This window comes from Pseudorca crassidens, chromosome 12 (genome assembly GCF_039906515.1).
Source record: "Pseudorca crassidens isolate mPseCra1 chromosome 12, mPseCra1.hap1, whole genome shotgun sequence".
NCBI classification, from domain to species: Eukaryota; Metazoa; Chordata; class Mammalia; order Artiodactyla; family Delphinidae; genus Pseudorca; species Pseudorca crassidens.
Genome location: NC_090307.1, coordinates 21,001,138 through 21,016,454, shown reverse-complemented (window position 1 = coordinate 21,016,454; position 15,317 = coordinate 21,001,138). Strand labels below are relative to the sequence as shown.

The window sequence follows — 15,317 nt, the reverse complement described above, 5'->3', positions numbered from 1 at the left end:
ATTCTTTTCCATTATAGGTTATTAGAAGATATTGAATATAGTTCCCGTGCTATACAGTAGGTCCTTGTTGTTTATTTATTTTATATATGTGTATATGTTAATCCTAACCTCCTAATTTAACGCTCTCTTCTCTTCCTTTCCCCTTTGGTAACCATAAGTTTGTTTTCTCAGTCTGTGAGTCTATTTCTGTTTTGTAAATAAGTTCACTTGTATCAATTTTTTTTTAGATTCCACGTCTAAATGATAGCATATGATATTCCTCTGACTTACTTAGTATGATAATCTCTAGGTCCTTTCATGTTGCTGCAAATGGCCTTATTTCATTCTTTTTTATAGCTGAGTAATATTCCATTGTATTTGTGTGTGTGTGTGTGTGTGTGTATGTGTGTATACATATATATATATATATATATATATATATATATATATATATATACATCGAACATCTTCCTTATCCATTCATCTGTTCATGGACAACTTAGGTTGTTTCCATGTCTTGGCTACTGTAAATAGTGCTGCTATGAACACTGGGGTGCATGTATCTTTCAAATTAGAGTTTTCGTCTTTTCTGGATATATGCCCAGGAGTGGGATTGCTGCATCATATGGTAGCTCTATTTTTAGTTTTGTAAGGAACCTTCATGTTATTCTCCATAGTGGCTGCACCAGTTTCAGCATATATCTTAAATGAAGGTAATACCATTCACATTTCCAGATTTAAAAAAGACAAAGATGGAACTGAGAGAAGTCAAGAAAATTGCTTAAGAATATATATATCTTTTAAGTAGTCAAATTCATTTCTAACTCAGGTCTGTTTAATCCCAGTGCCACGGCCTTTCTACTCTCTCTGCATTTTTACCTTTTGGGGTGACATCTGTCTGGAAGGAAGAACTCTTGCCTTCTGAGCCTTGACCCTAAATGCTCAGCCATTCTCCCTGAAAGCGAGGCCTCTGGGAATTCACTAAGGTCACCCTGCCGCAGGGTTCAGGTTTATTCAGTTTACATCTCTAAATGTTCTCCTCTAGCTACTTACCTTCTTCCCAGTTCTTACTAAACAAGGTGCTGAAGAAGGCCCAGCCTCACCACATGTATCTCCCCACAACTGGATGGGTTGCTGTTTATCATTTCCCTTTGTTCACAGTCTTTCAGCAGAATTTTCCAGACATGCAACTGTATTACAATCTAGGTCAATGTAAAGCAATCATGTACAAAATTGTCTGTTAAAATCCAAATCTATACCAGTAATGCTATAATTCAGTATATCTTGCTGAGATCAACAACTGTAATTTGCTTATTTCACTGGCTTCCTGATAATGACAGCGTGTTTTACTTTTCCCATACATCTACTGTTACTATTAATGCAGACTTTTGCTTGACCTTGGCTCAGGTCATTGTAAGTCCATTTGGTTTTGTCTATTTTTTTTTCTCTTCCTCTTCTACCCCCTGAGCCCAAGGCAATCTGAGTGGGTAATTAAAATACCAGTTGATTTGCTTGAGAACTTAAGTCCAAAACTATATTTGTTTATGATCAATGGCCTAATGCTATACTCCTTGTGCCATTTTTCATTGGTAGTTATTATTTTTACCAGGTCTTTATTCTAACCTAACTATTTTGACTTCATTTCTTCATGGTTTATTAAAGCATGAGGTTAAAAATGAGTTCAAGTTTACAGCCACCTTAGACTTGTCATTAATTCAATGTCCCTTTCCATTATTAACAAAGTTATTTTCCATCTGGACATGTTTTCCTGAATCGAGTACATATTCAGATGAGCAACACATCCAAATTTTAGAGCACAGAATTGAAACATTTGAGTACTCAAAAGTTTCATCAGTTGAGGTAGCTTACTTGCCATGAGGATAGAAATCATTTAAGATATATACAAGAAATTGAATCAGATACAAGGCAAATGCTTAAATTTTTTACCTTCAGGTGTGGTATATGTGTGCAGCCTATAAAATTAAACTTTAACCCAGACTATAAAATCATAGTATGTACACTTCGTGAGTTATTCCACATGTGAAGAGAAAAGTAGGAGCAAGAATCCTCACCCCGAATCTTCTCCAGTTGCCCTTGGCATTGTCCACAAAACCTTAGTAACTATGGCAATACCATGGGAGAGAAAGATAAACAGAGCTTCTGTACAGGTGTGCTGTCCACCATGGAGGCCACTAGCCACATGTGGCTCTTTAAACTTAAACTAATTAAAGTTTAATAAAATGAAAAGAAATTAGTTCCTAGTCATGCTACTTACATTTTAAACGCTCAACGGTCAAATGTGGCTAGTGACTACCATACCATATAGTGTAGTTATTCAACATTTACATCATCACAGAAAGTGCTATAGGACAACGCTGTTTTTACAGTACTTAGTGGGTTACTGTAAATGGAGCTTAATCTGAAGATAATGAAGAAAGCAGAAGCAAGAGTACATAGAGAAATAACCACTGTAATTATAAATAAATATACACATAAATGTGTGCAGGCTGAATGCCACTTAAGTGTTTGAGTATTATCTATTTGGCATCCTGGGTAATGAAAGGTTAGCAATAAAATAACAAGACACATTACCCAAATGAAGGCAGGAACCTGAGTGAATGTAGAAGCTGACAGATTGAGCAGGCTACTTTGACACTCGCATGTGTGCATTCACACGCACATACACACACACACACACACACACACACACCTCAGACGCTAAAAGATAGAAAATTCCACTTGGGCTCTGCTTAACCTGAGCCATGGTAAAGTCCCCAAATTATTTCTGTCTTGTGTCTTTCTTTCTACTTTTCCGCTTCAAAAAAGAATGTAAACCATTCGGGGCCTTTTGCCTCTGATGTCTCGCTTAATCTTTATCCTGCAGTGATAGGAAAGTGGGTAGATGCAAAAGTAGGACAGACCTGGCTTTGAATCTGAGCGCTGCTAATTAACAAGCTCTTTGACCATCCCTAAGACTCCATTCTCTCATCTTTGGAATGGGGACAATCATTGTACCCACCTTTGGGTTAGATAAGCCCGATAAAGCCTGGCCACATTGGCATCTGGTACAGCGAGTGCTGATAAAAGCTCTCCTCATTATACTGACGTCTGCCCTTTTTCCTCAGCACCTCTGTATTCATATGCTTATTATTCTTTCTCTTCGTATTTCTCTTCTACTGCCTAGTTCCCATCCTGTCTCCCAGAAACCTAGAAGAATTAGGAGAGTAACGAAGAGAAGAACCCCAGAAGCATAGAAAAAGGAGACAAAAATTAATGAGAGAAGAAAGGATAGCAAATGTTTGTAAAAGGGAAAGATATGCTTCCTCTTTCAGTTCCTAACCAAAACACATTTTATTTTATTATTTTCTTCTTCTATTTTTCCTTTATGCTAGAAGGTCAGTCTGATTGGCTTTTAAGCCAAAGTAATGATTTGTTTGCTGTGAACAGTATTTGTGTTTTTTATTAGTTGAGTCCTTAGATGGTCCTACAATATATTCACCTTGTCTTTTATTTAATTCAGTATTTCCTTGAGAGATATGAACGAAAAGAGGAAAACCTCTATGTTTGGTTATATTGTCTCTGGTAATTTCCTCATGTAAAGCTTTGCTGAGAAATCATTTCATGAAGTGCTCCATTTGTAAGCTGTTTGTGGTGCTTTATAATCTAAGGATTTAATTGTTTCTCTGACTCTGAGGGCAGGCTGCCAAAAAGCACACCTCACCAACCAAAGCAGGTGACGAATGTTTATTCTGCTCTAATTGGTAACTAAAGTCTGCTCTGCATTATGGTCCAGAGAAAACCTCAGACCTTCTCATCCTGTTGCTATAGAGAAGCAAGTCTGGGCACATGGAAGACAGTCAGTACTTCCTGTGTCTTCTCTGGCTGAGATGATGACAACCGGACCTCGGTCTCTCCATTACTGAAATGGGAATGACCATCCCTGCCTTAACTTCTTTGTCACATCATTGAGATAACTGCTGAAAAATTGTTTTTAAAGTCAGAGCACAGTACACATGAAAGTCTGCTTTTCTTAAATGTGATGGAAAATACCACATACATTTGGTAGCACTCATCAAGAAAGAGCCAACAACTCTAAGCAGATTATCTCTAAATAACCCCAAGACAGCTAGTTAATTCAGTGGGAAAAAAAAAAATTAGGAATACAATTACCTGGAAGAGTATCTGGAGGGATGCACTGCTTCCTCGAGGCTTAAAGAAAGTATCCTCCGTACTACAGGTTATTTATGTACAATTCTTACACCATGACCAGAGCCCAGAGCAGCCCGTCTGTTTTATCTGTGATGCCCCTTCCTCTCTATACCAAATGCGACAGAAGCAGGAATCTTTCTCTCCCTTCTTGATTTCCTAGTCCCCACAATACTTTCAGCTCACTGTGAGACTCAGGATCTAGAACTCATTCTAGATTTTTCCCCTCCTCATTGTTCCTCCAAATATACCTACAAACTGTGTCACTCAACATGCATCTTTTGCTCTTCATTTGTGTTCTGCCACCTCAAGGCAGGCCTTTGCGATCTTTGCCTGGATAATTACAACAGTGTCTGACGTAGACCTGCTTTAAACATCTTTTCCTGGACTACATAGTTCTGGGGAATCAGTATCTCTAAAAGCACAGTTTGAGGGCTTCCCTGGTGGCGCAGTGATTGAGAGTCTGCCTGCCAATGCAGGGGACACGGGTTTGAGCCCCGGACCGGGAGGATCCCACATGCCGCGGAGCAACAAAGCCCGTGAGCCACAACTACTGAGCCTGCGCGTCTGGAGCCTGTGCTCCGCAACAAGAGAGGCCGCAACAGTGAGGGGCCCGCGCGCCGCGATGAAGAGTGGCCCCCGCTCGCCACAACGGGAGAAAGCCCTCGCACATAGGCGAAGAACCAACACAGCCAAAAATAAATAAATTAATTAATTTAAAAAAACCTAAAAGCACAGTTTGAAACTTATTCAAAATGTTATTCAACTCACCATCAATTATTCAGTGAAAGGCAAGGATAAGGGGCTGAGCTTTGGAATTAGAAATTCTCCCACTTACCTACAAAAAGGGGGTAATCGTTTATCCATTCAACAGATATTTGTTAAGTACTTACTGCATGCCAGAGACTGGATTAAGGGAAGGATTAAATAAAATAAAGGATGTGAGATAGTTAACAAAGGGCCTAATTAGACATCCAACAAATGTTACTGCTTGGAGGGGGATGGAGGAGGGAGAAAAGGGAGAGGGAGGAGAAATTGTCAGTCTTCAAGTTTTGATCCTAATGTGCATGATTGTACAACCACCATGTGGTGTTTACTTGTATTTGCTTATTCCACTCTCTCTCCTCAACCTTTCTTCATCAGAAGATTCAGCAAAACTGCCACCTTCTCGACAAAGCCTCTCTGATTCCAGAACACTTTGCTCTGATTTTTTTTTAAAACTTCCAACATGGCTTCTCTATTAGAAGATTCATCAAGGTGAATAAGGGCTTGTTTGTTTAAATCCTTACATACCCTAGAAAACTTATAACCATGTCTTACACACAGAAGGTGCTCAATGAGAATTGATGAGCAAATGAACAAATGAATAGAGGAAGAATAACTGAATGTGAATATGCAAGTGAGAGGTTTCGTTGCACAACCTCTTTGGATTCATAAACCTACAGGTATCAGAACGTGTAGTTTGAGATCAAGAAATTTGAGTTCTTTGTTCAGATTGATTGGGGGCTGCCATTTCACCTTCACTAAATAATATAGCCCTTCTGTGTCTCACATGTTCATCAATTCAACAGATATTTGTTAAATACTTCCTATATGCCAAGCAGTGAAACTTTCCCTATAAAGTTTATTTTTATCTGATTTCCCTCCTGGTGATAAACCTTGGTAGATTAAAGAAAATTTATGTTGATTCTCCTTTAGACTCAAATACTTCCTTACACAGACTAGCTGAGTATGTGGTACCTGCAAGACTGGTTAATGAACAAGTTATGTTATAATCTGACCGTTCTTTGAATAGTGTTCATCGAATAAGAAGGAAGGAAAGAAGGAAGGGAGGGAGAGAGGAAGAAAAGGGGGAGGGAGGGAGGGAAGGAAGGAGAGAAGGAGGGAGGGAGGGAGGGATGAAAGGAAGGAAGGAAACCTTCAAAGGGTGCTAATTAGATTAGCTATTAATTCAATTTGCAAACAAGTATATGTAATGAAGTAGAATTGAATATTGCAAGTACTGTATAAATTGCATCTTTCTTGAATATGAATTGCTCATGCTTTTAAGAGATCAATGCAATTGTCTGTGTTTGCTATCCACCCATTACACTTAATTAAACGGTTCAGGTCCAGTGGGGTCAGAGGTATCCAGTAACATTTACCATCTGACAGGGATCCAGTGGTCTGTACTCTGTGCCTGGGGTAGCCTTGCTTCTCTGCAGTGAGCAGGCATCTGCATTAGGAAAACAGCTACCACTCTAATTTTCTCTAATTGACTTGTTGGCAGCGCTAACAGAGGGCAAAAGATGTAGAGACATGAAGACTGGGCCCCGGCAAGCGCTTGGCATTGATGGGGCCACTGAGTGAAGTAACTAATCTGTAATGAATAAAGGACTATGGGGCTGTCAATCTAGCACATGCCAGTGGCATTTAATTCACACAAAATAGTAATTAAAAACGATGATGTTCTTCTCACTGGCTTTTGTTACCAAGTACAGCATCTTGGTCCAGCCCCTGAGGATCTGTCTGCAGGTTGTTTGATTCATTCCCTTAGCCCCAGAGAGCCACGTGCATCTCACTACCTTCAGGCAAGCCTCAACAAAAGCTCTTAGGATAATGGGTCTCTCACCAACCAAGTCTCTGTGGAAGGAGAACCAGAAATTCTCCCCACTGCCCATTCCTTGTCTTTATAACCCCTATAATCAATAAATGTGCATTTATTTCCCCTTTTTCCTAGCCACAAAGAAGATACTGGCCAGAAGCTATCTGTTTTGGATGCTCAAAGAGTTATTAAGTATTTCTTTATCCTCCTTTGTCCCATTGTGATGTATTCCATAGGAAAGGTTGGCCAAACGATGATGAAAATCTGATCAAGAGTTTGAAATCTTTGGAATCACTCCGAATATCCATAATTAAAAATAATCCCCATGTGAACAGCCACCAAAATTCAAGTTATCTCAGTAGGATTCAATCACAGTGAATTCAAATGAGAAAATACCTCTCTACGTTGTTTTTCAGAGGCAATTGATACATTTTTCAAGCCTATATATCTGTATCATTTCAGCAAATCGAAAAAATAAATTTACTATCATAATTGTCATTAAATGTATTCCTGAACAATGGGGTCTGACCATAATTAATGATTAATTCATTTTGAATTCATTATGATAATATTAAATGTGTTTAACTCATTTGCTGCTTCTAAAGAGGGAACAATTCTAGGCAATTCTTTTGTGATTTACTGGTTTAAAAGTTTAAGAGCTCTGAGCATGTGCAGGAAAATAGCTCCACATTGCCCTCTCGTGGTGAGCTAGTAAATGACACCCTTCTTTTGTACAGAGAGAAAACACAAACCCTTGTTCTCCTTTGCTCCCATACACTCTCACAGCCATCTTTCCACCTCAGTACACACTTAAACGAGATGCCTCCATCACAATATAAAAGGGGATCAAAGCAATAGAGTCCTATGTCCACTATTAACCAATAACCAAATAATATTTTTATTGTTGTTGTTCAGGCTGATTCACTATTGGATCAAGTTTGACGGGGGGTGTAAAAAGATTCTGTTGTTTCCTTAGTAGATCCAGATGCAATTTGACAAAAGCACTATATGGAGGCCAGAGAAAGCCCAAAAGATGTTGAGTAGCAGGTAGAGTATGAAGAGCATAAAGAAGCTTCTTGAAAAAGGTAGACAGAAGGGGATGTGAAGTTGTCTTAGGTCTTTTATTTCCTAGGTAGCTCTGTGTTACTTTACAAATGTCAGTGGACTTACCTGATCCTCAAATTACTGACAACAGCAGAATACCAGATCAAAAAGTCTTGAAGACCCCTGGCTCTAGCAATATTCTTGTATCAGTAACAACTCCATTGTTGTTATGGCAACTCCAAAGGCAAATCTGTTTACCTTTCCTGAGAATAAGCCATTACCACTTTCTATTTAAATTGAAGCTTGGCCACTGTCAAGGTGTACCCAGGGTAGTTAGGATTTGTGGAATTTAGCAGTTAGTGTAATTCATTCATCCAACAGCTGGTAAATTATAAAACTCTGTGCTCTTTGCTAGCATACCTTATACCATGGCTAGACATCGAATGGAAAAAGCTGCCGTTACCCAGATGAGTAGAGACTTGATGGGTATTGATATTAGCAAGAGTCAGTATTGAAACGACAATGACTTCGCCTTTACTGTGGGGGGAGATTAAGAAATGGTGACTATGGCTTAGGATCCAGATAGCAGCTAGATGAGGTTAATTCAGATTGAGACAAAAATTCAAACTAGTAAAATGAGAATGAACCAGTTGAGTTACTTTTAATTTTTTTTTAATGAGAATAAATGCATACTCCAACACTGAAAACCAATAGTGCAGTAATGCTGCAGAGACTTTTACAGAGTCAGTTGTCTGAGGAGGTAGAAATTGGGCAGCTGGGAGGTGGGGACGGAGTGGTGAAGGGATGAATTCAATGTAACGTGGACCAGGCTGGGAGTTTCAGCATCAACCCTGAGCAGGAAGTTCAGAGCTCAAGTCAGACATTCTTCCCTCTGAATTCCAGTCTAAATTGGAGAGGTCCACATAAAACAAGCATGCTCAATAACCTTGCATAAAGGAGACCTGCTTTCTTATTTTATATTTACCCTCTTTACCACATCATATAGTTTCTTCGTGGTTGCTGTTGATCTTATGGTTGACATCTTGACTGAGGAAGCCCAGACTTTATGACCTTCTTCCATGAATACATATATATTTGCATAATACATATATGTTCCTACATATAGTTGTATATGTAGGAATCTGAGGTTAGAGACTAGTGGCCATGGACCTGGATTCAGTTCAGAGATACATTTTGTTTTGCCAGCACAGGTTTATTTTCTTTATTTGAATTATTTGCCAACATTTGAGAATGTGATGATTTCCCATAAAAATCTGGATTTCCAGAAAATTTGACACCAGGACTGCTCTCCATATACTAATAACACCTGGAAGCTGAGTGGTGACCACGCTCCTTACATGAATTACTTAGATGAATTCCTGTCCAGCATCCTCTCTCCCCTATTGTCTCTCATACACTGTAGCCAAATATCTTTATCTGTCTGTCTCTCCCTCCCTCTCTCAGGTTTAAAAACAAAGACAAAAACAAAAATAAAATTCTGACTTCTAAGCATGTGAGTTTGGCATTCCTGATCTCTCTCTCACTTCCTTAATAAAGAAATACATAGACAGATGAAAATATATAGTATATGTATATTAGGTGAAACTAAATGCAATTTCACCCAAAAGAAGTAATTTTTTATGGTTCTAACCTAATATAAATGTTTACATTGTAGTTGTATATATGTTTGAAATCAGACTTTGACTTCACTCCAGTAACTATAAAGTATATTCGTCCTAGTAGAAAAGTATTTTGGTGATCTTCCTCACTGTATTTTCAATCTGTCCCATCTTTTTCCTGAGATGTTTTTTTTCTTCTACCATCCCTCTACCTCTAAATCCTACCCATGCCCTTGAGTCCTAGTTCCAAGTCCAAGAAGTCTTTGATGACCCAATCCCTCACTAATTTTTTAGGCCTCTAAACTCATATAGCATTCATAAGTTGTATCACATACTTTACTGCTTAATTTTATGTAGTCTTTCATTGTTTTCTCTGCCTGGAATTATGACTGTAACCTGACAACAGAGGTCCATCTTTTCCAAATATTCTTGGATCTCCAACAGCATTTAACACTTGTTGACTGATTACTTTCTTTTCGGTAAACTAAGTTGACAACATAAATCTAAAAAAGTAAATATCCCCTCTTGCAGGCGAAGCAATTCACTGAATAGAAGCCCTTCGACTGCATTGAATGTAATCTTATTTTATTCTTCTTGTTGTGGTTCTTGTGTCACTGTGGTTTGGAATGTCAAATCTTTAACGCTAATATTTAGGGCACATAAAAATTTCACAAAGGAAAAGCCATCTAATCAATTTTCAAAGAATATTGTCAAAGATAAATTCATTCGTTTTAAAAGCTTTTTTTTTTGGTAAAATAAAACACAGACACAGAAAACCACATGTGACAAATGTATCACTTCATGAGTTATTTTAAGTTAGAGTTCAACCTGTTTCTTTGCTCTGTTTCCTGCAAACTGGCATTTGGATCAAGAAGCTTTATCAGACTAAGTAGGTTCGGTCCTTTTGGCAAGACTCTAGAGGGTAGTGTGTTCTTTCATTAGGAGATATGTAATGTCTGGATTCTCTGTTTTATCTTAGCAATCATGAATGCTTAATGCATAGTTTCATTTGTTCACTGGGGCTGAAAAATAGCAATATTTGAATTTTATCATTTGTTTCTTATTAGTAGGAATAATACGGTAAAAAGATACTCCCCTCACATGCTCTTTGGTTACATAGTGGTAGACTTTATTCAAGAAAGACATGATAAATATTTGACTCTTTACCCAGACTTGAAGATAGTAATTTAGTTCCCTGTCAATCTCAGAAGTGACCAACTCTTATTATTCTTTAAAAAATCTTTATGAATTCACCCATTCATATGTATTTGTTAAGTTTCATTTCATTGCAACTTTCATCTTTATTGACGCTCAGACTGTCCTCACCTTTGGTCAGTGGAAAACTCTTCCAAGTTGATTTCTGAATCCATTTGACACAATCCTGTTAGTCTTTGAATGTTTCCTTTCTATTTGATAATGTGAGGATGCCTCAGGCTCAATTGCTGTGTTTCCTGCCTCAGACTAGGAATCAACCAGCTCTCCAAGAAGTCTTTGTTTCTTGCAGTGCAAAATATTTTTTTCAAAATCTCAGTTTGGGTGCTAGGGATACCCGTTGTTATTAAGTCAGTGTTTCTAGACATTTTCAGTGGACAGAATTAGAGATAAAATACCTTTTGAGTTTAAACTGATTTTTCAATTAAATTGTGGGAACACAATACTGAATCTTTTGTTTACACCAGGAATCCAGTTCTCAAGGACACAGGGTATGATAGAATTAGAATTTCTCCTGATAACCCATTTGCTCTATCTCATGTTACATTGCTTTCAGAATAACAATAATAATAGTATCACCATCAATAATAATTATGGAAACATTTTTGCATATACTATTCATATTTTCCCTTAAGTTTATCTTATGATTATAATATAGCTATCTATATTATAATATATTATAATATAGGTACAATTTTGTAGCCTTGCAAAATAAAACCTCTTCCTTTTAACCCTCAGTTAGTCTTAGTTCATTAAATTTATTGTTCACCAGTTAGTTATTAGGTCAGTATCTCCCCTGGTCATTTAGAATGTCTAAAGCTCATTTTCTAGTGGATCTCAGGATGAGGGGAACAATATTCCCTGATTAATTGCAAGTTGATAACAGTTTGGGTGAGCCCCTTATATTTAAAGCTAACTCTTGTTGCCTGCAAAATCCTTGAATCACATTGTCTTACCTTGAGTGTCTCAAAAAAATCACGTAAATTTCTTCGGGCACAATATGGTGCTGTCAAAAAGTCTGATAATAAACTAATTTTCCCTCTTATAAGTCATGTATTCTTTTGTGTGCCTAAAAGATTTTTTTAAGTCAGCAAAAATTTCTTGAATAACATTTTTTCATCTATATTTGTTCTGTTCCCTTTCTTTGGTTTTTTTTCCTCAAGGACAACTATTACTCCAATGTTAGCTTCCTTCTAGAATATTTGTCACTTTTTCCTGCATTCTTTTCTACTCTTTCTTCATTTACTTTTGTTTTTGTTTTCGTTTTTCTCCTTGTTGCATTTATTTGTTCATCTCATTACACTTTATTTCTCAAATTTCTTTTTCACTTAGTGGAATTCTTTCTTGAGCTAGGCCACCCCATTCAGAGTCCTTTGTCCCTTATGTGGAATTCTTTCTTGAGCTGGGCTGCCCCATTCAGATTTCTTTGTCACTTACATAGAATTCCTTCTTGAGCCAGGCTGCCTCATTTCTGAAATCTTCCAATTCTGATTTATGTAACTCTTGCATATCTGGCATTTTATTTTCTTAATGTTGTTTAGCTCACTTTGAAACAGTAAATTGCAGGTTTGATCTGTTTTTCTCGTGTATTTTTGATCCTTTCCTTGTGTACTTGTCTATAAGAATGATGTTCTCCTCATTTTGTTTTGTAAGGAATTTAACCTCAACGGATTTTCGTTGCTCGCTTTTATGTGATTTGTTTCCCTGCATTCCCAGAAGTTCAAATAGCTCTTCTAAATACAGAGTTCCCTATCCTGTTGTTTTCCTTAGACCTGCGCTCAGGGCTCAGCAAACTATAGCCTGTGGGTCAAATCTGGCCTAGGTCCTATTTTTGTTTGGGCCCCACTGAACTAAGAATGGTTTTTATATTTTTGAAGAGTTGTAAACAAACAAACAGACGAATGTGTGGCAGAGACAAAGTGGTCTGCACAGCTATATTGACTGTCTTGGCCTTTTACAGAAAAGTTGGCTGAGCCCTGTCACACACTAAAAACAATGGCAGTTTGCTTTCCAACTTTTCATGACTGTTCCTCTCTCCTACTTTGATCTGGACTTTCTCTTCCTTTCATGTCTACTGCTTCTGTCCTACTCATAAAGTTTAAATATATTTTTAGTAGTTTGTCCCCAGTGTGAACACTGTCCTGGAAAGGAGACTTTGTAGGTTAGTTTCATGTATTTACATTTACTGATCTTAAACTGGTCCATTGCACTTTCTAGCATTACTTGATGGTTATTTTAGAATTACTCTGTTTTCAGGTTTGTTGCTTCCCTCTGATTTCTCTTACACAGATACTGATAACATGCAGGTTCATGATGACATATTGGTGGTTTGTCCACATCCACGTGTATCTTAGGGTGTGAGCATATAGACCTCATCACCTCGTTTTGTCATAAATGTCTAAATGCCTTTGGTTTTCTATCTAGTTCTTCTGTCTCTTTTTATATGAAGATTCAGGAAGATCAAAAAACTATATTGCCACCACTGCCACCTTCTTCCCAGAATTAAACTCACTCATTTTTTAACAACTGTTTGCTTAATTGATTATATTCAGTTTGATTTCAGGGAAATGTTTATCTGGAGTATTTCAATACATTAAATAAATCAACACGTTCATATTTTTTCTGTTTTTCTCCAGAGTCAAGTTCCCATTATGTAATCTCTCTAAAAGCTTTTAACAATGCAGGAGAAGGAGTTCCTCTTTATGAAAGTGCTACCACCAGATCTATAACCGGTAAGCTAAAGTAGTTAATCCTCCCGTGACAAGGTATTTGAATTATGGTGAAGAAAACAAACTAAAGTGAAACAAAACAAAATACAAAGAAAAAATATATGTAATCATGTCCTAAGCCTTATGTGTATATGTATACACACCATTTATTATTTTTTTGGTTATCAAATTTGAGAGGGATTCAGTCTATAAATTAGTCTATGGAATTAGAGAACATAGATCTCTTATTCTGTCTTCTCCCAGTAGCTTCACGTTTTGGCATCCTGATACCACTCTTCATTCCTCTGGACAGCTTGTTTCAAATCAATGCAATGTAGACAAGAGGGTCTCTGCAAAAAAGGCCACCAAGTGCCTGAATGGACACTTGCTTCTTTGCAGAGGGTCCTTCAAGCTGATATGACGAGGATGAACTGACCTCATGGGGCTGGCTTGGATTTGGCTGTGTCACCCCGTGAGTTCTTTCTGAGCTGGGCCAATAGGTCACCCCAACAGTGTCCAGGGCCTCTGCATGTTAAAAGGATTGGCTGCTGCAAGGACTTCTCACCTCTAGGAATTTCTACGTGAGGTGGACTTGAAAGGTAGCACAGGAGAGAAACAGGGCTCAAGGAAGTGAGAAAGGGATGGGTAAGAAAGTGAGACCCAATGAGAAAGGGATGGGTAAGAAAGTGAGACCCAAGCCATTTACGGAACCTGTTTGTGAACAGGCTGGACCTACTCAGAAGTAGAGTAAGTACCACCTCTGTGAGTCTTGTTCATGACCCATCACATGACCCAAAGTCACATGACCACCCCCAAGAGCCTTATTTCTGTAATGTGAAAGTAAAACCCAAGAGTTCCCTCCTTTTCATGAATACTTTGGTACTGCCCCCTTTCAAAACCCACAACCCTCAGACCTCATTCAACTTCTCAGCTATTTTCACCTGAATGAGAACAAAGGGTCTGAGAGCAGGATTTCATAGTGAGCCCCAGAGAACATGCAAAATTACTGGGGTGCCTGAGTATGAGTCCTGGAAGGTAGGAATAAATGAACATAAAATAAATAATGGAGTCCTGTGTCTTCTGCTACCAGCTAAATTTATGTGAACTTTGTACAGTTTGTTTTCCAAATCCAGAAGCTTCGTTCATAAACTTATCTTGAGAATTACAGTTGTAAACAAAATTCACAGTTGTTATGTGATGGTTTTCGGAGCGCATCATCCCTTTATTGCTTTCAACCAGATTTCCTTGTAAGGCAAGGATATTATTCCAGAGTCTCCTTGACTCTTTGGTTGCTGGTTTCAATGTCTATGGTCTGTGTGAAGTGGTATGCAAAAGCTTGGGTGCATGTCAGTATATTAATTTATCTGTGGAGACAGTATATATCTTACATTGTGTTATCAAAGGGCCCATGGCTCCCCAAAAAGGGTAAATAAGAAATATTACCCTAGAGAATATTTACTGTCAAGCGTGTTATTTCTAAATATAGAGAGATGAGGCAATTAGAGGGCCAGGATGGAAACTACAAGATAACATGGTGGAGGGTGGCTGGGATTTCCTCTTCCCCTTATTCTCTTACTCTGCCAAAGTTTCTTTGAGAGATAGCAGCCACTTTGGCTGTGCCCGTCCTTCCCATAATGTTTATTCAGTAAGCCAGCTCTTTCTTGCCTAGGTTAAAAGATGGTAAAGAGTCACGGATGTGGCTTGTGGTCAGACCACACAAAATTGTACCATGGTCAGTCTTTTAGAACTCTTATTTTCTTACCAAAACTAAAGCCCACAAAGAAGAAACACTAAGATGACCTGCCAAAAGTCGATTTTTGAGCAGAAACTAATAGTAATAGCGATAGTAGAGTTCAGATACGCTGAAGATAGGTTGCTCAGAAAGAACTATTTGAGGTGTTATTAACTTTTTTCCCCTGAGCATTTGTTGTCATTCTTTAATTCTTAGCATATGGCATTCCCAGA

The 15,317-nt window shown here is 38.0% G+C and overlaps 1 protein-coding gene across 1 annotated transcript in view; it reads left to right on the top strand.

The window, feature by feature from the left end:
* The window catches only part of LOC137204223 (netrin receptor DCC-like), a 132,423-nt gene that overhangs the window by 68,918 nt on the left and 48,188 nt on the right, over positions 1 to 15,317 (top strand). The window contains exon 5 of the mRNA XM_067701459.1: positions 13,281 to 13,376. Within this exon, the coding sequence (XP_067557560.1) occupies positions 13,281 to 13,376 (96 nt within the window). The remainder of the gene's footprint in view (positions 1 to 13,280; positions 13,377 to 15,317) is intronic.